General features: G+C 37.9%; 1 protein-coding gene across 1 annotated transcript in view; it reads right to left on the bottom strand.

Annotated features, from left to right (window-relative positions):
* LDAH (lipid droplet associated hydrolase) overlaps window positions 1-25,664 on the bottom strand; it is a 98,845-nt gene that overhangs the window by 65,562 nt on the left and 7,619 nt on the right. Inside the window, exon 2 of the mRNA XM_005420273.1 lies at window positions 14,921-15,055. Coding sequence (XP_005420330.1) covers window positions 14,921-15,055 — 135 coding nt within the window. The remainder of the gene's footprint in view (window positions 1-14,920; window positions 15,056-25,664) is intronic.

Genomic DNA, 25,664 nt, shown 5'->3' with positions numbered 1-25,664 from the left:
GCCATAGACCTTTTAAAGGAGCTTGGGCAATCCCTCATTATGGGATTTGGCTTCTTGCTTCCTGGCAAGTCAACAAGACAAATTGAACTGGTGTCTGTAAAAATATACAGCAATTCAGGCATCTTTAACTTGCTTACTACAAGGGTGAAATACATCTGAAGTTCCCCAGTCTAAGGGAGTTCACAGCTCTTTCATCTGCTAGAAAAGTGCTTTACCCACTAAACTAAACACTAAGTTAAGGATACACCACACCAGTTTATGCTGGACTACTCTACTGACATGACTGTAAGAAGAAACACAAAAAAGAGTAATAGAAAAGAGACAAAAAGAATGAAGGAATGAATGCCCCTAGCTTATCTAGACAAGATGGAGTGGTACTAATATCACTTGGTCTATTAAATCTGTGCTATTATCTCAGGATTCAGTTTCATACCACAGATTAAACCTCTGATCTTTTATGCTCCTTACAGGCTGACTAGCAGTGCAGTTTTAGCCTGAAGTGAGCTAAACCTCCTGGCAGCATACTCTGGACACACAGTGGGGACCAGCACGTTACTGAGCCATGGTCCTACAGATGGCTCCTAGGCTGCTGGCAAAAGCCACCCACCTCTAACAACTCAGGAGCAGCTAACAGAGTGCACACACAGCCCTAACTGGCCCAGTAAGGTGTTTAACTTCCCACTTTGTGTCTTCTGATGAGTTCTGCTACAGTCCCCTGTGTGAAAAATAGATGTGGAAGAGAGTGTCCACCAGGCAAAGACATTGCAAAGATAAATACATTAAAAAGACTGAAATGCATTGAAAAACTACTGTACAAGAAAGTGAGAATTGTAGTTCTGTTACAGATTGTTCTGCACCTGCTTGAGGAAAGAAGTAACTATAAGTTAATTGCCTATGACTGTGAACAACATTTATCAAATTATGGCTGTCAGTGCTTTAATTCATACACAGTAAATTTCATGGCAACTGGACAGTAACCTCAAATACTAAAGATTATTAACACTGCTGTAGTGAAGTTATTGGGAGGTTGATAGTGACAGAATTAATTGGTAGCCCAAGTGGGCTGGCACTACATCCCCTTTTTGATCATCTGTAGGAAACATACCCTTTAGAAGCAAAATAATTGCTCAAGATGGATCTTTTCTGAGTTTAAACAATTACCATCAAAGTCCCAACAAAGTTGTTCTTCAGTTAAACTAGTATTTCTGCTAAAACCACTGATGCTTATATCCCAGCATAATTTAGAGCAATTTACTCAAAACAAAAAAGGGTTTACCAAAATACACCCAAGGAATGCAAAATTAGATGAGAAGTGATATTTTGCTTATTAGGCTTTCTGCATGTAATGGAAAACAAAGAGTTTGTTCTATTTTCCAAAACCCTAAATAAAAGCCTAAGGCAAAAACACTGTTTTTAAATTTAGTTTCTACTTTTAGCAAAAGCAGCCTTTCCTACACAGGAAATTACACAGCAGCTCAGCCTCATGCAGGAATAGGTTGTCTACATCCCAAATCTACTTACAGGTATATGTAACACAAAAAACATCAGCACAGTAGAAACATGATGGCCCATTGGATAGAGCAACAAGTGAAAGAGTAAGTTATATTAAGTATATATATATTACAACACATATTGCAATATATATGTGTTGGTAACATATATTGCGTTGAGTTGAGTGAGTCAATTGTCCTTTGTAATCATTTGCTATCATTTCTGTATTGTTTCACTCAGGCCCTGCCATCTCAGTTTATCACCACCTTTTAATGTTTTACATTTCATTTCAATTATTGAAAATAAGTGTTTTCAGCTTATTTTCCAGTTAAAGCAAGGGAAAATGAGGTAAAGTAGGTGTATAAATCTTGTAGAGAACTTTTCATGGTTCACAAGACCCCAAAAACCAAGGAGGAAACAAGACAAATTTTTATTTGTATTATTCAGTCTCACGAGGGTAATGGCTTTTCCGTACACGAATTCAGCATCTGCTAAAAAAGCTGCTGAAGACTGCTGCCATGAAATTAATAAATAGCACAGCAGAGACAGTCTAAGCCATCTCAATCCTTTCCAAGTTTAGATTAACTATGTTAGACAAATACAGTTAATTAGCTAAGACATTACATACCTAATTTAATGTTTATTTACCTAATAAATAGCAGTGGCCAACATATTCAAAGCTATTGGCCTCAGTAGAAATGCGCCTGTTCAGAACCAGCTGTGTTGCCAGAGCAAGAACCCCGAGGAAAGACATGGCTGGGGATTCAGAATAAAGTGAAAACAATGGCTTTTACCTCCTTGCTTTTGGCCAGACTTGAGAACACTCAATTCAAGCCTGTGCACCAGTGTTTCCTTAAGGGAGCTAGGGAGAGTTGAGCCTGCAGAAGCGATTTTTAATTGGATGGATGGGTCAGTTGTGATTGATGATGATCATGGACACTCATTCTACTGTGGGCTAAATCATCCCCAGTGCAGCCCTACTCACACATTCAGAGCAAGGATGCTGTGATTCTCTTGGCTACTGGCCTGTGTTGCACACATAGAGAACCTCTCTGAGACTGCCAGTGAGTCCTGACAGCCAAGGCTGACCCCAGAGAACTGTTTCAGCTGTTTAATACAACCTTTCCTTTTCTTCTGTAATAGTGGTTTATTGCCAAACCCAATCACCTTGGCACTATTCCTAGAGAAGCCACACTGGGGAATGAGCATGCAGTGTGGGGTCTGGTAATCCCCATACAAAACTCTCATCATGGACCAACCTCACACTCCTCAGGTGAAGCTCCAGTGTCACATAACCCTGGAATACTGAAATAGACATCCTATTTGACATCTGGACAAATATAAAATTGCCCACGCCTCATGTCCCTTCATGTTTCCCCAACACAAATGCTACACTTCTCATAGTCCAAAATGTGCAAGAGGTGGGCTGCATCACAAGTCGGAAAGATTTATTTATTTATTTTACAGAATAAAATCGCCCAGGGATTATCCAAAATCAACATGAATTTCTTGGGTGGAGAAGCTTAAATGGGTTCTTTGTATAAGCAAACAGACTTGCCCAAACACACTGGCAGTCAGCACTCCAATGGCTCTACATCAAAGAAGAGACCAGAGTGACTTCACCTCAGGTGTGGAATACACGCCATGGCTGAAGGAGAGCGTATTTAAGCAGTTTTCAGATAGTAGAAATTATACGACTTGTACCTTATGCTACAAACACCCCATCTGGGCCAAGACATGATTTTAAGACTTTATTTATAGGTGTATTAAAAGAAATACTGTATTTCTTTATTTTTTTTTGGCAAAGCATTAGTTTTCTGATGTGCTTTCGGAAAAACAAATGCGCCATCACTTGAATGAATGTCTTTTTCTAACCTCTGCTAAAACTACAGGCAGAAAACAATGATAGATTAAAATAAAGTGTTTGCTCTAAGATTAGTCAACAAGTTAATCTTGCTAGGAAAGAGGACTTTGGTTTTCAGGGAAATAACAGAGAATTGTGTTTGTTTGTTTTTCTGCTGTGTATGCAAGGGAAATTCTTATGCAGAAAAAAAGTGCAGCAGTTATATGAGCAGACTTGAGGCTGCCAATTCATAAAAGTTAGCCTTTCATTAAAAAGTCTGCTGAATCATAGACTTCTTTTTACTGGAAGATTCAAAAAGATACCAGAGGTCTGACTTTCTAACAGGACCTTCAAATTTCTGCACACCTTTGCACTTCCCAAATTTCACAATTTTACATGTCCAAACTCTGAACTGACCTGGTCACACCAGGTGACTGAGTATTTGAGTTCAGTACATATGGACACTTGTCTACTTGTTATGGAGTGCCTTTGAAGTACGTCCCAAGATCAGCTCATAAACAAGGCCTCGAATTACTTCTGAACAAGTAAGGAACCATGAGGAAAGGTGACCTGCAATTACACATAATGAAGGAAAGGGAAGTAAAAATCCCTGGTCTACCTGCACTGTATCTTCCTCTTCCATGGACCGTTGATTCTAAGAAGTGGTAGCAGGATATTTAAGGACAAACTTCAGTCAATCACTTCTATAAACTCATGTGCTCAAGAATTTTCAGAACTGGACCTTTTGCAGGGTAAGGACAAGTAAGTGTCTGGAGACTGAACTAGTGAGGTAGTTCAGGGACATATAAATTCCTCTGCATCTCCACCAAATACCCAAGTAAAACCAACATATTGGGTCAAGTGTTTTAGACTTTACATACCACCTCTTTTTTCCACCACAAACACATAGAGACTGGTGGGAGCAGCAGTAGTTTTGACTGAATAATCTATGTTTAGATGAAGCAGCACCTGGAAAGCTTTTATCTTTTCCTTTATGTAGTAAGAGGCAGAAACTACAACTGAATTACTTAGATTAGCTGTTAAAATGGTGTGCATAATATGAAGTCTAACTCTGTAAATTAAATAAATAATTTGAATGCTTTTTTTCCTCATAGCAAAGGACCATAATTCCTCAAAACTGAACCATGCCATTTGAAAGTGTTAAAATAGAACTGTAAGCTTAAAAACTGAGACTTAATGTTTGTGGGTCTAGTATGGGCATCCCCTAAAGATATATTGCTCAAAGCCTGACTGTTTCACTTTCACTTGATTAGTGAACCATGGATAATTTGTATCAGCAAGCAACAAAATGCCAAAGAAATAGGATGGAAACCCTGAAAGAATGTTAAATAAATATTGAAGAACTCCTCCTGACACTAAGAACCAGGTCTTAAAGCATTGTGTTTTAGATTAACCCTTAGACCTTAGTCTGGCCCAAGCACCCTCAGGAACTGTTCATGCAACTTTTAAGATAAACACACCACTCATTAGTGTTTATTAGAGCAATTACTTTTTGTAAAGGTATCCTCCACAAATAAATTACCATTTACTCAAGATACTGAAGTGGTCATATGTATTATTTTCTTTACTAGAAAAATAACAAGGCCTTATTTTACAAATTGAACTACTGATTTCCTTTGCTTTCTACACATCTAGTGCTGGGACACTTGTTTAACACCTAATATGTTTTTCAAAGGAAGCTATATTATAATTAAATTAGTACAGGAGTAGTCTGACAGAATGAACTAGTAAACATGACAAGTACTAAACCCCAGATTTTTATTAAAAGCATACAGGAGTACCCTGAACTTTTAAAATTATCTCTTAGAAACTTATTTTATTTTACATTTCCAGCCCTGCTCCCCTCTGTTCAGAGTAACTATTATCAAGTAATTATGAAATAACAGTACAAACTTTGAAGCAGAATTTTGTTGGTTGTCCCCAGTGCAAGGCAAACACCACGAAGAAGTGTTTTATTATGCAGTTCTACACCAATCAACATCTCCATTCCAAGCACTTTAATGAGCATAAAGCAAATGTTATATGGGTGATTTACATAATGTATATGGTAAAGTTTTATATATTTGAATGACTGCACTTTATAGTCAGTAAGCTGAATAAATGCAGGAAGTGCAATCTGTAAGAATTCTCAGCATCGTATTATGAAGAGAGAAAACAAACAGTAAAACAAACTTACAAAAAAACCCACACTTTGCAGGGTACAAGCCAGAGACCCATCCCTGTATAGGAGCAGATCTGAATTTCCAACATAAAATGACCTCAAGGAGCAAAAAGCAAAGAGATCTGAGTACTTGGGAAGGTGATTGTCCATGCTATGTTCCTCATTTCTGAAGCCAAGGGCAAGGCTGTGTCAATGCCCCCCACTCACCCACACAAACAAAACTGCACAGTTCAACACAACTTGCTTTTATACAGATTAACAATGGAAGAAAACCAGAAGAATGATGTTCTGCACGCCACCAAGAATGGGGAGGTGTAGCAGAGATGGTAAGAAAAGGACAGTAGAAATTGTGTATTGAAGGGAACAAAAATAGATGAGTACCACTTCACAGGCATTGATTCCATTGGTTATGACAAATGAGGTGCTGCACCACAGTAGGCAAGTCCAACAGTCACACCTATTGAAAACAGCACTTCAAAACTTTGGGAAGTTTAAACAGATACAAATAGAGAAAGAAGGACTGAGAGCAAACAAGGCAGAGCCACAGTTTAGAGCAGAGTAAGACAGCTGGCCAAGGAAGACAACCCATGTTATTTCACAGACAGGAAATAAAAAGAATTATTTTCAAAGTAAGAGAAAATGAGAAGGTGCACAGCATGACATTAAGAGAAAGAAAAGGGAAAAAGCAGGGAGTTGAGAGGGGCAGTCATACAACAGCCCAAGTTACAATACAGAATCTGTACTTCACAGTGATTGGACAGATTGATGGGTGACATTTTCTGAAGTGTTTGATGCTTCTACTGAATTCAATAATTTGCCAGGCCAGTCACAATTTTTCTTGAAAATCTATCCCAAAATTTTATTCATTAGGGTGGTATCAGCCAAGACTGACATGTTCAATTAAGTATGACTCTTCAGAATAGTACTAAAATAACAGTAATGCACTTCCTGTTTCACCAGCTCCTACAATAGGCATTAGGATGGCATCCAATAAACTTAGTCTTTTCTTTGCCCTTGTGAATATTCATCTTGGATGACACTGTTTCAATAGAAGGATAAAGAAAAGTGAAGGTTTCTATGTTCATTTGTCCATAGAAATGTTAAATTTCATATTGTAAATTATGTAACAACAACAACATCCTTTTTAAGGAGTAAATGATCTACTTAGGCGAGTATAACATTTTTCCATCTTTCACCTGTATCCCTCAAAACTGATAGATTATAAGAACCCTTCAGAATTATTACCTTCTATTCCCTGCTGCAGTAAACTGGTAGCACAGAACTGACTGCAAAGAGCTGTCAAAAACTGCAAAAATGTCAGTTTATGGCAGCAGAGAACACGACCTCCTGCTAGTAGTGCTGAGGGCTGTAGCACAGCACATCTGCAAAATATTCTGCAATGCAGCACCACCTCACAGGACTCAGTCAACACTCCCAATGCTACCTGCCTTGAAAAGCTTTGTAATCTCTGCCTGGGCTCCTCTTCACACAAGGAGTGGGACCTGACAGCAGAGGGAACCAACCATGGCTCAGTGACTCCCAGCACTGATCGCCACAGGCAAAGAGAAACAGACAAAACAGCACCTGCAAAAGTCTGAATTTATGAAAATCAATGGTAAACTCGGCAGAGCAAATAGAAATTTCACCTTGTACTTTGTATAAATGTAGCAGGTTTCTTTATCAGTTGCTGACGCTTGAAGTAACTGTTTGCATATGCTGTGCAGTGCAAATTTTGTATCTTTGGGGAAGAAACACATTTTTGTGAAATGACTACTTTAAATTCTGATTTTTATCTTTTCTTCTCCAGTGTTCTGTTACACTGTTTAACATTTAATTCTCTGTTACCAAGATAGCAGTTTCCTTTTTAACCTTCCTGAAGAAAATGCTGACAGTTTCTTTCTTAGCCAACCACCTGAAATGGCCGGCATACAACCATGTAACCTGCCATGGCTTCATTCTACTTGGAGTTTTACCTGGCATGTGAAATAGAGACTGAAGTGCCACCAGTACAAAACTGAGTACTTAAAGGGGCTACAAGAGAGACTTTTACAAGGGCTTGAAGTGATAGGAGAAAGAAAAATAGCTTTAAACTGGAAGAGGGCAGGTTTATTTCAGGTATAAGGAAGAAATTCTGTACTGTGAGTTGTGGATGTCCCATCCCTCAGGGACAGGCTGGACTGGGCTTTGAGCAGCCTTATCTCATGGAAGGTATCTCTGCCCATGGTAGGGGATGAATAAGGGATTTTTGGTGTTGATTTGTACATGTGAGAGGTCCTTCATGGAAAGTAAATCAGTTTACCACAAGCAGTTCTAGAGTCACAGTTGTAAAAAGTCTGGTTTCCTCATTCATTTACATTAGCAGACATGGAAGCAATAGCTCAATACAAACATTTTGAAACTGCCTGAGGCTTTACAGTGTAATTTATATAATAAGACATCACCTGAGTTTTACCTGCACTCTAACATAAACAGCTCCAAATATGCTCAAGTACTTTCATACTGAAGTGTATTTAGGAACACTGATATTGCCCTCTTTGTGATTAACTGAAAAATCCCCCAAATCACGTAAACCATAGCATGGAAGGAAGTGGCAGCAAGCTCAGCAATAATATGCTTGAAACCATAGTTCTGTTCTAAAAAAAGTGACAATGAAAGTGCCAAAGAATTTTAATTATCTGCTACAATGTTTTACCCAATGGGGAATTCCTTGGCAAACAAGCAGTCACTTGACCATGCCAAGTAATTCAACAACTGTAGTAAATTAGGTTATTTTTATATATTTATTAATTGACAAAACCTCAAATTCAGTCTTTAGAAAGGTAAGAATATGTCTACCTTAAAAGAAAGACAGTAGTGCCATGTGGTATCAAAACTAGAAGAAAGAAAAACTTCATCCAGCAAGCAGCAATGAGACTCACTCATTCAACCTGAATCCACAGTACCACATAATTTTGTTCTTTATCACTTCTTCAAGCACTCTGCCTCTACTCAGATCTTACAAATTTAAGATACAATAGAGGTAACAGTAATCCAAAACTGATTATTTAAGAATGAGGCCATTTGCAGTCACTTCTTCTGCCCACTCTGCCTTACAGTTTCCTGTACTTTCCTGAGATGCATACATTGCTCCTCAAAGGAAGGGAAATTCCTAAAACCGAAAAAAAACCAGAAAGGGTCCATGTTCCAAACCTGATTATTTTTAGAATCTGGAATGATGTTGTGCATTTCTGATGATTTCTCACTCTTAGAGCTGTAGATCACTATCAATTAAAAATAAAAATGTCATTAAACACTGGACTGATCCCATCAAGATCTGCACCATTTGTTACAACTTTTGTGGGTATCAAAATTAAATCAAAGGTCCCTAATATAAATTTGAATTGCTAAATTAAACTGTTGACCAGCTTTTCTTCCTGCAGCCAACCTGTGAAATGAATAAACTTTTTGACTCAACTACAAAAACAAATCCAGGCCTCTTACACCTTCAGACATAACGATTATTCCCTGCTGTGGGGTTACTCCATTGTCATTCTGTTAGCAGATGCAAGAATATCTTTCAAATTGAGTTGTGTTAAAAGATTCTCCCTGGGAAAAATAACCTGATCATCTAAATACTGTGGGTTTTTTGTTCAAATTACATTAGGTTTTTACTTTCCCTTTAACAGTATGGTAAGCATTTAAGCAAGCTACTCTAAAACATCATAGCACTGCTCATCCCAGGGAACTGTGACCTGCCTTCAGACAGACAACAGAAGATGGAACTGTTACCTTTTGACCAGGTAGAACATTCTTGAACACTCCCCCCCCTCCTCCCACTAAAAACCACCTGCATCTAAACAGAAATGCTGGTATCAACTGGTATCAAATCAGAACATACCTATATCATGGGATGAAATGCACAAAATAACCCATAAACAATTTCAAAGCCTACATCCAAAGTTTCCTGGAATGCAGTAAAGACATTGTGCTCTCTAATGGATGAATTCTTGCCTTTTTTTTTAAACATCCTGTATTCTGGATAAAGATCCAGAAGATTGCATCAGTTTTCAAAAATCATTAAAAACAGAATTATATTTTTCTTATTTGTAGGTATGGATAAAAAATGCTGGTTCTTTTAAGCAAGGAATTAGTTGAATAAAGTACTAGAATGGATTAAAAAGCTCTCCACATGGACATTTTTGAATAATATTCCAATAGATATTATGTCAACAGACTTAGTGGAAAACCCTGAAAGAAATAAGAGAATGTAGAGAACCTATTTTTCATATAGTCATAAGAAATGTAAAGACAAAGTCCTATTCCTTGTAATGTCAGCAAAAATTAGTCACTACTCCATCAAACTCAATGGGATATACATTAAGTGGTATCAAAATGAGCTTAATAGTTTTTAAATGATCTATATAATTAAATACATGGCTGCCAAGGTGTGATAATATAAACACTTAAAATTCTTAACATTTTGAATGGCCAGAAAAGAAAACAACAGAGCAACTTACAAATATTTCATATATGGCAAAATTTTAATTTTCTTAGTTTTGATTTTGAATGGAACAAGACTTTTAAACACATGCTTAAAATTAAGCAGGACTGATAAAGTCAATGCCAAATGCCAAGATATCACTCTAAGGATGTATTTGCATAATTATGGGCATGATTACGGGACCTCCATGAATAATTAACTGAATGTGGTTTAAAGGAAAGTAACTGGAGTAGTGCAGCATCCCTAGGGCTGCTTACTTTTCACACATCTAGATTTCAAGCATTCCAGTGGGTTCATAAGATGAACTGACCATTTGTTTCCTTAAAATAGACACTTAGCATTGAAGCCATACAGTAAAATTCAGATCTTACCAGGCTAAGACAAAAACCTCAACATTTAAATAGCTCATAATAACTTTTACACATGCACACACGCTTCCTTCCTTAGGCTGCCTTTTCCAAGACAAGGAAGGAATAAGATTTTTGGGCAGCAGCAGTTGCTGGATCACGAGGGGCAGCAGGACTGCACTGCAGTGAGCTGACAGTTCCTGTCCCATCCTGTGACAACAGCCAGTCCTTCTGTGCACACCCTGACCTGGGGTCCCTCACTGCTGACAAATACCACGTGAGGAGCTCCATGTGATTCATCAGTGCCAAGGCCAGCGCCGTGAACAGGAACCTTCCCCTCTCTATACATTAAAAAAACTACACTTGGTATGAAATAGTTGTGAAACCAGCATAATTCTACTTATGATGGCATGCTCAAAACTTGGGGTTTTTATTGTATCTACAGTGTGATACCATTAGACTGGGAAACATAGTGTCATATAAATCTGCATTACAGTTAAGCAGAATTTTAAGGTATTCTAGGCCATAAACAAGACTACAGAGTTTTCTGCATCTGTAATACAAAAACATAACTGACTAAACCTCAAAGGTACTTATATTAAAGATAATTCACCTTTCAATGATTCTCAGATATTTTAATTTATACGCCTAGGAAGCAGAAAATGTTGTTGAAATAGAAATTAATGTAAATTAAATGTATGTAAAATGAATTAATTTTGTATATGAATTAGCTCAAAGTACGCATGTGAGATGCCAACCCAGCTGCCTTCCTACTGCTTTTCTCCCTATGTATACATATATACGTAAATATGCAAGACATAAATGCTTTTTAAACATGGCTATCACTGCATACCTCAGTGTGGCCACATATCTGCTGATATAACTAATCATACAGGGCTGAAGCATAGATAAGTATTTGCTGATCAAAAAACTTCTGAGTACAACAGAGATTAATTCTGAGGTATTTTTGTACCGACCAAAGAAACTGCCAGTATCTCTGATCCACCTGATTCAGCAATGTAGGTATTTTCCCTCATCAGCAATTGCTAAAAACATCTATTCTACTTAAAGTAAATGAGTCACAAGCCAGCAAAAACTACCACATGCATACAGAGTCCCTGTGTCTGTGTAACTTCTGTCCCTGGAAATGTTTAAGGCCAGGCTGGATGGAGCTGTGAGCAACCTGGTCTAGTGGAAGGTGTCTGTGTCCATGGCAGGGGTGTTGTAACTAAATGATATTTAAGCTCCCTTCCAACCCAGGCCATTCTATAATTCTGTGATACACAACAAGGAAAAGTCCCTATTTTTAGGAAGCCAGTTCTTGGAACACCAAACTTCCATGAACTCCTCCTCTCCTATTTGCAGCAGTGCAGACCACAATCCCACACCTTGCCAACACCATCATGGTAGCACAACATCTCCAAGGGCACTGCAGCAAATGCTTACACAGAAGTGTTATTGGAAAAGTATTCTTAGTTACTATTCATTCCCCTTAGCAAGTGGAAAGCAGCTTAAGTGCCAATTGCATCTGATCAGCCAGATCACAGTTGGGAATCACTGTCCTAAATAACTCATAACCTCTTATTACAGAACACCACACTCTTTGTCTTGCTCAGGCTATTTTAGGCCCTTTCCTGCCAGCACATCGTATCATGATGGTAAAAACTTATGGCTCATATCTGCTAATCATGCCCACACTTCTGTCTGTCATTTGGTGGACAACTAGCCAGCAATTAACAAGATTATTAACTTGCTGAAGTATAAATTCAATTTTACCCAAACAATTTCAGTCATTTTTTCTGGATTTATACCACTTGAGCTAGAGGCAGACTCTCACTCATAGCCAATTCTGCAGTTTCATTAGAAGCCAGAGGGCTGCAAAAGCAAACTCCATTCAGATGAATTATAACAACAGCCAAGAAGCAATATATCAAATAAATTTAAGCTACATACCACTTCCAATTTTCCCTGTAATGCTAGAATTTATTTCTTTTTATGCACAACTTAATTTGAGTTCAAAACTTCACACTGATTGTACATTAACATTTCGGGTTCACATAATCAATGTCTTCGCAGATAATTTATTATTCCTTCACCACTTCTCTGCTTTTCCCATACTGTTTCTTAGGATGTAATTCAGTTTCAAAATGGTCTGAAGGCCCTACTCCCCCTGTGTAAAGAGCAAGCAGTGGAAACACTCTTTTGATGGACTAGAAATCAATCATTACCTATCTTTTTTCACCAAGAACCATAAACTAAGGCTAGTTTAGCAGATTTTAAGGACACATGATTATCTTCTACAGTCCATAGAACATTAAAGATCTAACTATAAATTTATTTTGTAAATTGACTATTAAGAATGCCACTCAAAATTTCCATCATTCAGAAGGAAAAACATGCCTTGCTGATTTGACTGTGTCTAATTCAATACTCATCCATATTGTTTACAAAGTTCTAGAAATTTATCTTGAATATTATTTATTACTTGACCAAATATGGTATCATTAAGTCATGAATGCTGACTAGCTACTTATTAGGTATATGACATTTTAATACATCAATTGTGCCTCTTTAGTTGATTAAGATATGAATCACAGGATTCCATATTTCTGTAGCACTTGGCAGACACAGACTATTAGAACAAATAAATTAATAACTTAATTCTGATTTAATTTGTCTTTACTCCCGGTCTCACTTTGCTAGCAAAAGTAGTTTATTGGCAGCCCTAAGGACAAATAAAAACATGCCTTCCATCTTCTTGAAGGACACTGAGGCATTGGAGTGTGTCCAGAGAAAGTCAACGAGCTGGGGAAGGGTCTGGAGCACAAATCTGATGAGGAGCAGCTTAGGGACCAGGGGGTGTTCAGCTTGGAAAAAAGAAGTTCAGGGAGGACCTTATGGCTGTCTACAACTACCTGAAAAGAGGCTGTAGCCAAGCAGGCAGGGGTTGGTCTCTAAGGGATACAACAGGAGAAAACTACTCAAGTTGTGCCAAGAAAGGTTCAGGCTGGACACCAGGAAAAATTTCTTCATTGAGAGTGGTTAAGCATTGGAACAGGCTGCCCAGGGAAGTGGTGGAGTCACCATCCTTGGAAGTGCTCAAAAAACAAGCAGATGTGGCACATGATATGGTTTAGTGGGTATGGTGGCATTTGGTTGCCTTGATCTTTTCCAAATGTAATGATCCCATGATTCTACACTTATTTCTGTGTGAAATGTTCTACTTCTTATTTCTCATCCAGCCACAGCAGACGTCCACAGAATTAAACTACTTTAAAGCATTGCTATGGATGTATACCTGCTGTCTATGCATATGTTTTATGCTAATTTTAAATAAAATAAGAGAGAACTAGAAAACTGTTCTCCTTTTTGTAATTTTGCCTACACCTAAGGATTGATGTTGGCCTGTTTAATGTTCACAGTAGTGTTCAAAACAAATGTCTTTTTAAAAGCTGAGGAGGAGGATAAGGACATTGAAACTGAGGTATAACTTCTGTATTGTATTCAATGAGTAAAAACAAGTTTCAAATAGTTTTGCACAGTGGATTAATTGCTGGGAGCAGAATTATAGCAGAGAAATGTTCAGTTAATGGTGTGTGCCTCTGTGAAGCAGGGCTTGCAAGAGTTCTCTGAAAAGAAGGATATACAGAAGTAGAAATGAAGGGTGTAGCTTTGTTCAGTTTCCAAATTGCTAAGTGATATCCCTCCAGTCAATTAGGAATTAGTCTGTGATTGACGGCTGCTGTTAGAAAACTTACTTTAGTCTTTATTAGACTTCCAAAATGTACTTGAACTAAATCTTATCAGGCATATTATTCCTTTGTAGTTTGCTACATTTAAGACCCCTTTACAGGGCAGCATAATTCACAAGTCAAGTGCACAATTTAAATGCTTGCACACTCTAAATCAGTGGTCTCCAAAGTGGGGTGTCAGCACAGTGTGATATAGGAAGAAAATATAAGAAATGCTGATTTATGCTATGTCACTGTAGCTTGACCAAGTCCAGAGAACTTCCAACATCAATCAGCTTTCAGGACAGGATTCACTGCAGGTTCCCCCACCTAACTATGCTTGGAGCACCATCTCTTGCTGCAGATCTGCACGTCAAAAGACTCGTAACAGATACACAAGCAACCTCTCCCCTGCAAACATCCCATACTCCAGCCTCAAAAAGACTTGCTTCCAGGTAATTCACTGATTTAGTACAGCTATTTTTAAATTCCGAGATAATGAAATCTCTCCTAACGTACTCAATCTCTGAACTAGACATTTAATTTAAAAATGTACTTTTCTATCTACTCTTCTCAAGATAAACACATTCTAGACCTTCTTCACTGTAATGTGTCTCTAACAACTGCCAACAGTAAACTCTCTTATTCTCTTAACAGCACATATTTGTCTGGCAAATCTAATTTACCTAAAATACTTCACTAACTTCTCTTCTCATACAACTGAAAATTGTTCTGTGGCTATGCAATGAAGACATTTAAAACTCATGTCAATCTGTTTTCAATAAGCACAAGTTTTGCCGCTGAAACTGGAAGGGTATAAACAATTGTATGGTTACAGTATTGTACCTTCTATCATTTCCATCCCACTCGGAGGTTTACAATGTCCAGCATGGCTCACAACCCAGACAGGATACTGCTGGTTCAGTCCACAGTAAAGGGCCTGTATAAAGGTCCTGTAATAACCTGCCAGTCCAGGGTTACCTGCCAAAAAACAAAACATACAAGCACAGTCAATAATAATCTTCCAAGCAAGCAATCTGCTTCAAAACAAACTAAACAGCATTACACAGCAATTTGCTAATTTATTTTCTCTAGTACATTTCCAGTTTTCATTTCCCCAATGTGATGTTCATTTCCCCTATGCTATTCAACTTGTTTAATTCCAGTGACCAATGGCACTCATGGGAAGCATTTTACAGAATTACTTCGAAATTGCAAAACCTAAAACTGAAGTCCAACACAAGTGAAACATCTTTTTCCATCAGAGGTCAACCAGCTTGCTTATCTATCCCATCCAGTTACAGGAACGTGAAACTAAAACATCACAAAGTCTACAGCATGTATCCCATGATCCAGAAGCCTGCTCTCCAAATATCTGTGTTACCACTTCAAAATAGGTATGTGGCATTGTTACTATACAAAAAGGCTGTCCTGACCCTAAAAGGAAGGATGATTTTATCTTAAACACATTGGACCAAATAAATATTTTCCTGCTTGCAACTTCATTTTCTATCTGTCCCTTTCTACACCACTGGAGAAGCTCTTTCCTTTTCAACTCTTGTGCTCTAGAACCATGGGATAACCTGTCCTCCCTCCTGGTGTCCCAGCAGCTTTTGAGGACTTCTCATAAAAGGCTGTTGTCTGAATGGACATGGCTTGCCCTGGGAATTCAGAGCACCCTGCTCTAAAATCCACTGTTAAACACATAAAATATCAACAGTCATATACCACTGCTGAAGTGGAAACTGAAATACTGTCCCAAAGATAAAAGTACATCTATGAAAGGGATCTCTGGATTGCCAAACAAAACTCTATACTTTGCTCCTCCTTTTTTTTTTCTCGTTTGGATATCACTAGTGATGTAAATTGGAGGGGAAATTCATATGAAGACAAAGCAGAACTTTCCTAATTTCCATATGATGCATAAAAATTCCACACAGACATCAGAACATAAAATTCATATTTATTTATTTATTTATTTATTGGTTTTCCAGAGTAGTTATACTGATTTTTTATTATTGTTTAGATGCCAGCAAAGCTCACCATCATGGCTGGGATTGCTCAGTTATGTGTCTTTCAACTCCCACATCAGGCAGTTCTTAGTTTGGATATCATCAACAGCAAAAGGCAGCATGAGCAGTATTGTGTAAAAAGGCTGCCATTCTTTTAAGACAAAAACATTCCAAAATAACACCAGTGTATTACAAAACAAAAAAGCCTGAATTCAAATTCTGTCAACTCCTCCATATCCATCTGATTGTAATAACAGAGGCTGAGCTGTGCAAGTATTGATAGTGACAGAGAAGGATTAGACCTATAATCAAATTAGTACTGTGAAAATGGGTATGGAAATAAAAACAAGGGTTATTCCACTTCTTCTCTTTCTGTAGTGGGCATTTTCATATTTTCTTGTTTTACTTCCACCCTTTTGCCTTTCAGGTAGCACACAGTCAGTTCATTGTTGTCCCAGGAGGTTCCCTCAGCCCAGTGCCACCGAGGCACCCAGAGCAACCCGGAGCAGAGCCACGTGCACGGGAGGTGGTACCACAGCTCACCCTGGGATGATGCATGAGCACAGGAAGGGAGCCTTTCCCTCCAGGTAATGTATCTCACACACTTCACCCCTCACTTGCATGTACTAAGTGTTTCTGGGGGGTTTTAAATCTTAATAAAACTAGTGATCTTAGACAAACATTATTTTTACTGGACTACACAGATGTGGGGGAAAAAAAATCCCCAACCCCAAAACATCACGATCAGTTATTACATATTTCTAAGCATCTCTTTGTAAGCTTGCCATTAAAGGAGACTTTAAAAAAAAGAAATGGTTGTTTTGTAAAAACTCCAGAACACAACCAAATTTGTGCAAATTGATTTCCAGGAAAACAATTTAAAATTCACAAGATTCACATATCCATACAATTGCATCACACTTTCATATATCAAAAATATATAACATGAAGGGCCCCAGAGACAATAAAACATAATCTTGACATCATTTGTCAAGTTCCTTGGATTGATGTTACACAGAGGAAATCTGTCTTTCAGCAAGGCAGAAGAAAAAAGTAGCAGCAATCCAAAATCAATTGTGTCTTTTGTAGTACAAATGATCATAATGTTTTGCATTATGTTTAATCCTCGAATATAACACCAGTAGGAGTTTTGAGATCAAGGAATCACAAAATTAATCTCAATCATAGCATTTTTTTCTTTACATTTTTCTCTCCTTTAATAATGCAGAACAAGGATGGGGAGAAATGACAGCAGCTTAGACATCTTGGTGCTCTTTCCCATCATCAGCTGGTGAACCTAAAACGTAAAATCTGCTCAGGATTTGGTCATCAGCTGAAGAACAGTGAGGCTTTGCATCAAATATTATACAAAGCCTAAGAAAATCTAATACTTCTTTCAGGGAAAGGAGACTTTTATCCTCTGATAATTTGGTGTGTTTTTTAGGCAGGCAAAAGAGAAAATCCATAAATGCAAAAGAAACCCCAGTAAGCATCTGCTCCTGGTAAGAGATATTCTGAGAGATCTGACCTGTTACTGGCATTTCAAAATGCCTTAAAGGGATATGAATGAGAACTGCTGGCATACAGGGGAATGAAAATCAGCAAGAATTTTAACAGCAAAAATTTCTACAGAAAATTTCTACAGCAAAAATCACCATGTGTAAAGCAGCTATAAATTTATTCTTTATTGAACTTGCAATTCCAATGCAGTTATTCCAGATTTGTAGTGACCTAAGTAAATGCAGATTAATAGTCCCTGCTCTTGAAAGCTGGCATCTACAATATTTATGACTGAACAATGTTTATCTCATATGTCTTCAAAGTAATTTTGTATGTTCTTGATTGAGCTGCTGTCAAAATACTTCATGGGAGGAAACAAAAAAAAAAAAACCCTGGACTGATTAATATTTTCTTCATATAACAGAGTAATAGTAACAGCTAACAGAAATAACTGGGACTTAATACATACAGCAGTCTGTGACCAATAATGTTTTAGGCTGATCTTTGCAACTGGACTGTGTTCAATTAAATTATTTTATTTTATAGATAAAGAATTACCAGGTCAATCACAAGGGCACCCAGGCAGTGCTCATTTGTACTTTAGAAGGATTTCCCAGTACAGTAAACCAGAACTGCCTATGTTCTATCACTCAGCAACTAAGTGTCAAAAAATGGAAACCATAAGTAAATGCAGTGTTAACCCCCATGATTTGAAGGTTACTCCAGTTATTTGAATACCACATCAATCCTTAGACACCTCAGGGCAGCTGAATCATTCACGCATGCCAATAAATCTCAAATTGCAGTCATCTGAAGCATGCAGCACATCTTAAGCAGTTACTCTCAACTGTGCTTAATTTTCAAGAGCATTTATGTTGTTTCAGAAGTCTTTTAAACAATAGCTGTAAATGGCGACCATAACAGAAAAAGAATCAAGACTGTAATACACTGAAGATTTGTCTAATTTGCAAAAGATTTCCAAGCACTTAATGGAAAGACTGTGTCAAATGGACAAGTTATACAGCAAATGAGAACAGCGGGGCCACTTTATCTGATGTACCCATAGGCTGCAATAAGCAAAGGACTCCTGCCACACTCCCTGTGTTGCTCTGTAATACATTACATTTCACGCAGCTATTCTACATTAAGCTCAAAGTCTTTCCATTTTTAATTTGAAGACTGGAATCCACTGCTTCCTTTTCCGATCTGTTCCACCCACAGCTAACACAAAACAGTACAGAACAACCAAGAGCGCAGAGGTGGAACTTGGGGCTATTTTAGGAGGTAAATATTCTCCACTTCTATATACCGCAGATACAGACTTCCAAGAACTAGAACTACTACTCTTTAGTCACCCATATAAGTAGAAATACAAACATGACTTATAAAGATGCATTTGCCTACCTTTCACTTTCAAACACTTTCCTGTTAATGCTTTTTCCATCAAATCAAGATTTTAAATGCCATCTGCTTCCTCAATAAGACACTTAGGCAGTGGAGAGAGAACAACTTCTATAAACAGAATATTTACCCAGAAATCACTTCTAAAGAATAACCTTTATTCCGATTTCACATTATTTCCTATACAATGCATCACAAAGTAAAACTTAGCCTGTCTTAAAATGAAATACTAATATTTGAGATGCTGCACTTCCACAAAAGAAATTATTCAGACTTGATAAATTTAAACTTATATACAGTACACCATCAGTGCAACTCCATCAGTTTAATTATGAATGGAAAACAACAAACACATCATGCTCACTTAAAAAGTCACAAACCATAGCTATTCCTCACAAGCAATGACAGCTTTATGGCTTAAAAATTACTAAGCATTTTGAATTCTTCAGCAACAGAACACATTGATGTCAAATGGAAACCACAGGTAAGAGAACACTAGCATTAGGTAGCCCAATGCAAAAAAATTTCCAGTTTAGAAATTAAGATAAGTCACCAAAACAAGAAAGAAGCCTTCTGCGCAGAAAAATGTCAGTCAAAATATATACAGCTTGCTCAAAAGAAATTGAGACTAAAACATAAAACTAGGTAATTCTTAGCAGTTCTGGAAGGGATAGCTGAATTGAGAAAGATTTATTTAAGCAGTATATAGTAAAAGCCAAGAGTGGTGGGGAGTGAATGAAAAATTGCCATGTAACTAAGTCATCCCAAACAGTGACAAGGTTTCTTGCACCTTGCTTTGAAACAAGCGTCTGGGTTTCATGCACTGTCCTGTGAGATGTTTCCCAGTGCTTCCAGTGGTGTCTCCAGGAGCCTAACCATCCCTGGGAGCAGCAGCTGGCACTGAGCTGTGGTGCTTTATGCACTTCTCCAGCAGTTGCTTTTTGCTTGCTCTGGGACCTCAGCAGGACCATAAAGAATAAAAGCAGCTACATGAATACAAGAAGGGAAATACACAGCCAGCAGTGGGTTTACAAAGAACTTTAAAGAACTGGAAAATATGCCAGCAATTACCAGAAGTGTAATTTTAGAAAAAATCCACAGTTTCAGAATGAAGGGTATGCTGCAGTATTTACACTATAATCTCCTGCATGAAAAAACAAAAGCAGCTCTAAAAAGAAAAATAAAATAAAAAGAGCAGCTATAAATCAAATTTGAAATCCAGGGGTGCACAGCAGGACACATAAAAATCATTTTTGTGGTGATGATTCTCACTGCCTCTTCAGAGAGCTGCCAAAGCTCCCAGCTCCAGCTTGAAGAGCCTCAGTGACAAGTTCCCTGCTCAAGGAAACTTAATCTGCCTTTGGCATCTGACCAGCCACCATGGAAGAAGATGCAACTCCCCTATGTTAATGAATGGAAAGCAGCCCACGCAGATGTCAGAAGCATTTAAATGGAGCATGCAAAACACACAATGATGTTCTCGCACTTGGGAGAAAACTGCAGAATCTGACACCGTGGCTGGTGAACAGGCCTTAAAAGGCAACACACAGGTCTCTCTGACATGCAAGGTCAAGGGATTTCATATAAAACATGTCAAATAACATTTGAGTGACCATCATAAACTCATGTCAATGAAGCTTTCACCTGTTTGCACATCTCAGGGTCTGGCATTCTTCGTCCTGTATCCCTTTATAGTCCCTACTCTAGGGGAGCAGCATCAGCCAAGGAGCAAAACATTACAAGGACGTTATACAGAAACACATGTGAAAACTCTGTCTGATCCTCTCTAACTCTGAAATAGTGAATTTGGCTGGAAAGCACTGTAAGATATTTGCTTGGGTTGTGAAAATAGGGAATCTCAGAAGGATTCAGCCAGGTGTCTGTAACACAGCTTATTAGAGAGGTTTTTCAAGAACATTTCACATTTTTTCCCTATATATACCTACATACATACACTGTTATTAGCTTGACACAGCTATAAAACTTACATATAGGATTTTATAATACACATTCTTTGTATATATTTTGCAAAGCCAATAAGCTCGTCTGTTGTTCCCTAATGCTGCTTCACTTTTAGGATAAATGTAGTTCATTCACCTCTAAAGAAATCCTACAGACAGTTCCATAAACCTGAATTAACCTAACACAGCTGTTTTTGCCCAAGTGACAAGAATGCCTGAAGCTTGTGAATTAAAATTACCAGCTAAAAATTGTGACAGTATATGCTGGTTTTCCCACGGCAATAATTAACAGCATCTATCCAGGCAGATAAGATATGAAGTCCAAAACGCTGATTTTATCCACTGCAAACCTACTGGACTTTGTAATTAAGCAATATTGCAAGGGTTATAAAGTCCACAGATGTACTTCAAAATTACTTCTGCCATCTCAACCAAAAGAGGCACATAAATACAAAAGAAGCCTAGATTTTAATTTTTTTAATGTGTCAGTAAACTAATGTCTCTTGGAAGGGAGTTAAGACTGAGACATAAAACTGAAATAATTGAGTTCTTAGTGGAATAGCCAATTTTTCACACTTTTCAATGGTAGAACCCAGAATTTTCTAGTGCTTACAGTTAAATAATTTTGTGTGTTGTTTTTCCCATAGTAAATGAAAAACTAAAACATTTAGTTAGATCTCCTAATACACACCTACACATACACAGTCTCTTAAGCAGATGAAGACAGATATAACTACGTTTAATACCCCAGAGGTGGTTGGTCTGACCCAAACCATACTACAACCAATGCTGGCAGAGAGGCCATTGTGAGTTCTGTGCTGGGTCTAGAATTCCCAGTGAGAATTTTTCAGCCAGCTTCGTGGTCTGAAGCAGCATTGGACCAGAAGAAAACAAACCTCCTAAAAGAAAGAGGGAGAACAAAGGAAGTGCATGAAGAGGAACACGAGACTTAATGTCAAATGGGTTCACAAGAAAGCCTATGAAACATCTGAATAACACAGCCCTGATGAGACAACAGCAGCAGGAAAAAAACAAAGATGGGAAAAAAATAATTCAAACCCAAGATAACTACAAATTATTTGTTTTGTGCAGATACACAGCTCTGAAAATTTGATCACTTTTGAACTATATACAAGGAGAAAGGAAACAATACACTCAAAAGGCACCAAAAAGAATATTTCCATACCTGTATCAGATTTTCCTATATTGTACCACTGGTAAGAATTAAAATAAAATAAGAAAATGTACAGGTTTGGGTGCTTTGGGGTTATTAGTTTTGGCTATTGCTTGTTTTGTTTTATCAAGGTAGTAACAGACAGGAAATAAATGGCAACAGAGAGCACCAAGACAGTTAATTTCAGAAAAATAGACCGAAAATGTGTTTCTGCAATTTTTGTGTATTGAAACTTCAAGAATGTTGCATTTGAAACCAACAATCTAAGGTGATTTAGTGAACTAATTTTGCATTTGCATCTGCCTTGAGTCTTCAGAAATGCAAGATAAAAGAACTTCAGACTGTTCTGAACATGGATAAACCAAGACTTATCAACACACATCCTTAGGGACAGATTCTTCGCATTGACACCACTGTATTTCTGACTGAGGAAAAAGGCCTTGTAGGTGGGGTATTAATTCTGGTCCTAAATAGATGCTCCATGAAGACTTCAACTGAAACACTTTTTTCAGGAAAACATAAAACACAAATCACTTCACAAGCACATTTATTCACCCATTCAGGATCTATTGCCAAGAGTTTCTGCCTCTTAAGAGAAGGCTGTGACAATGGATAAAAAATATCTAAAACTTAAGAGATGGAAGGCAGTATTTATGTATCACTATGTATTTACTTATTCCTATGAGAGTTTTTTAATCCAACTAGGATAATCAAGGTTTGTTTTCAAAAAGGGAAATCAGGACAGTGAACAAAACCTCCCATCATGCCCATAACAGAAAAACAAGAGCAAGAGTTATGACTGAGTTTCTGGTCATACTGTTTTCCATAACCCAGATATTGAACATAATGGGTCATATTTATTTCTAGTACTCATTCAGTGATCCGTAAGAATTACTATCAGACAGAAATAAGACCATGTGTTACCTAGAATCTGAAAGAGGATTTTTAGTTTTCATTCTTTTCAGATACAACTAAGTCAAAATGTTTAATATCAAGGCAAATTCACAGTAGCTCAGGTATTTCTGGTATCAGCTCCCAGAAAGTAAGTCATTATACACCGCTGCTGTAGCTTTAAACATTTTAAATGCTTTGTTTCTACATGATGCACATGGAAACACTGGATTTCCTTCATAGGTAAGTCCTTCACTAAGCAATTTCTTCTTTCCTCCTGCCTCAGATATCCCATGAAGAGAAACAGATCTTTTTCAAAATTTTCAAATCAAGCAAAATACCCTAGAACACAACTTTTCCATGACTCTGGCCAACTCAAGCCACTGCATGCTGCAGGAGAGGGATCACTTCCTCCCCTGATGCTGCTCACACAGCCAGGCAGGAAGGATCCATGCTGAAAACGCCTCATTAGTAGGGAGAGGACACCAAAAGAAGGCTGGGGATTGAGAAATTTCAGTAAGTCACTTCAGTAAGTCCCATCTGCCACCCAGATTTAGTGGAGGGAAGTACTGTCAAACACAGCTGGACATTCAACCATCCTGTCATTACTTTGCCTTCTCAAACTTAACAAGCTCAACTATGCCAAGCCCCCATCAGAGTTACTTCTGGAGCACTGGGAAATTAAAAAAAAAATTGCATATTTCAAGCCTAGATCTGACATACAGGCTGCTCTCTGCATGAGGAAGTTTTTATTTTTAATGAAAGACTATGTTTTTTTCTGTTCTAAAGACAATGGAAGCTCGTGGGCTGACCCAGTAAACAAAGCCCAACTGTCAGCATATTTTAAAATATTAGTCACAAACAAGTAGTCCATAAACAGCAAAAATAATGAAGAACAGTGTCCTAAGAATTGAATTTTTTAATATATAATGTGGGATAGAACACACACCTTTCCATCAGGGGGTACTCTACCAGCATGTATGTCTTCTAGCCAAGCTTTTATTTTGCTATCCTTTAGCATCCACTATGCCTCAGAAAAAGCCTGGGGAAAATTCACTAACATATTCAAAGTTTTGTGTGGATTGAAAACAGAAATCAAATAGGTACAGACAAATTAGTATTATCTGCTACAAATAATGTCCTCAGGAAGTCAAACTATTTACCTCAGTAAGTAAAGGGGAGGATCATTTGATACTTATTCACATTTTATAAACAAGAAACAAACCAAATAATCAGTGGCTAGTAATACTTTAATTTTTATGCACAAACAGCTCCAGCTTACAGTATCTTACATGCACAATCGCCTGAGGAAACAAGGCTGTTCTTGTAATTAAGTCATGAATATTTGCATTAGAGCTAAAGAAATGGCTAGGAAAGTTGGGAAGAGTAGCTTTGGAAATATCAGGTAGATAAGGGTGGGTTGTTTCTTGATTTGTGTGTGTTTGTGTGTATGCTTTTGCTCCTGTGCAAAGTGCAAATACACAAAACATAATGACATACACCCCATACAAGCACAAGAATAAAAACTGTTTTGCAGTGTTTATGTCCCACTGAAATAAAAAACTGTGCTGTTACTTCCTTACCTGCTGATAAGAAGACCGATCATAGGGAAAGGGAAAAAACATTTTTAACCAGTTCTGCTGATTGTTATGCTGCACAAACCTTTAACTCTATAGTGTAGTCTGTTCTCAATGATGACTTTTGCATCCCCCATACCAGTTACTGGAGAGTAGGAAAGCCAATTCTTTTACTCAAAAAAAAGAAAAAAAGTTCATCTCAATGTAAAATACAAATTCTCGATGTCAGAATCTGAGAACTCAGGGTCAAATGTAAAGAGTTCGCAGCTTCAGCTGGAGATGCAGTGGAAACAAAAGCAGAAGGCTCAAGGGAGAGGCATTCTCAGGGAATCACTACCACCTGGAGAGGCTGGTGGGGCACCAGCTCCTGCCAAGGTCTCCAGACAGAGCATGTGAACTCATGTATGTGCTGAGTGCTGGGGACTGACACCATAATTCAACAACAGAAAGTTCTGTGACAAATCCAGCTGAAGGAACTCCCACCTTCCCCCCTGACTATCATTCCCACCCTCCTACCACGGCTCACCAGCCCCTGAATTACACTGGCACAGCTCTGTGGGGGCCCTGCTGTGAACCCAAACAGGGAACTGTTCCAGCTGTAAAAAGACCCCAGAAAAAAATGTATGTATTTATTTAATTCACAGCATGACCTCTCAAAGTATTGTTCTGGCATAACTGAGGGGTGGAATGGCACAGCATGGTGGGAAAAGGAATACCTTATGCCAGTATTGTTGACATTCATTTTGAATTGCAAAATAATTGCCTCAGGAAGATTTTTAAGTGCTCCAAGCAATAATCTCTTGGATTTCCATTGTCTGGTGAGTCTTAATGAACACTCCACAAACAGTTTCTAACTTCCACACTACTTTACACTCAGGAACATCTGCTTTACACCTAACATCATGGTTCTAACAACTGTGTGAAGGCAAGAGCTATATGAATGGGCAGTCTCTTCAATAGCCACCCACATCTAAAGAGAGGCCCAATTACTGAAGTGTTACCTGCTAATAAAAGCAGGTAATGGTAGAGACTTTCCAGGAAAACTCTGATTATGTTATGCTGATCATGTAAGAT

The sequence above is a fragment of the Geospiza fortis genome, unplaced genomic scaffold (genome assembly GCF_000277835.1).
Source record: "Geospiza fortis unplaced genomic scaffold, GeoFor_1.0 scaffold81, whole genome shotgun sequence".
In the NCBI taxonomy this organism is placed as follows: domain Eukaryota; kingdom Metazoa; phylum Chordata; class Aves; order Passeriformes; family Thraupidae; genus Geospiza; species Geospiza fortis.
The sequence above is the reverse complement of the archived record's forward strand: the minus strand, read 5'-3'. Positions and strand labels throughout refer to the sequence as shown.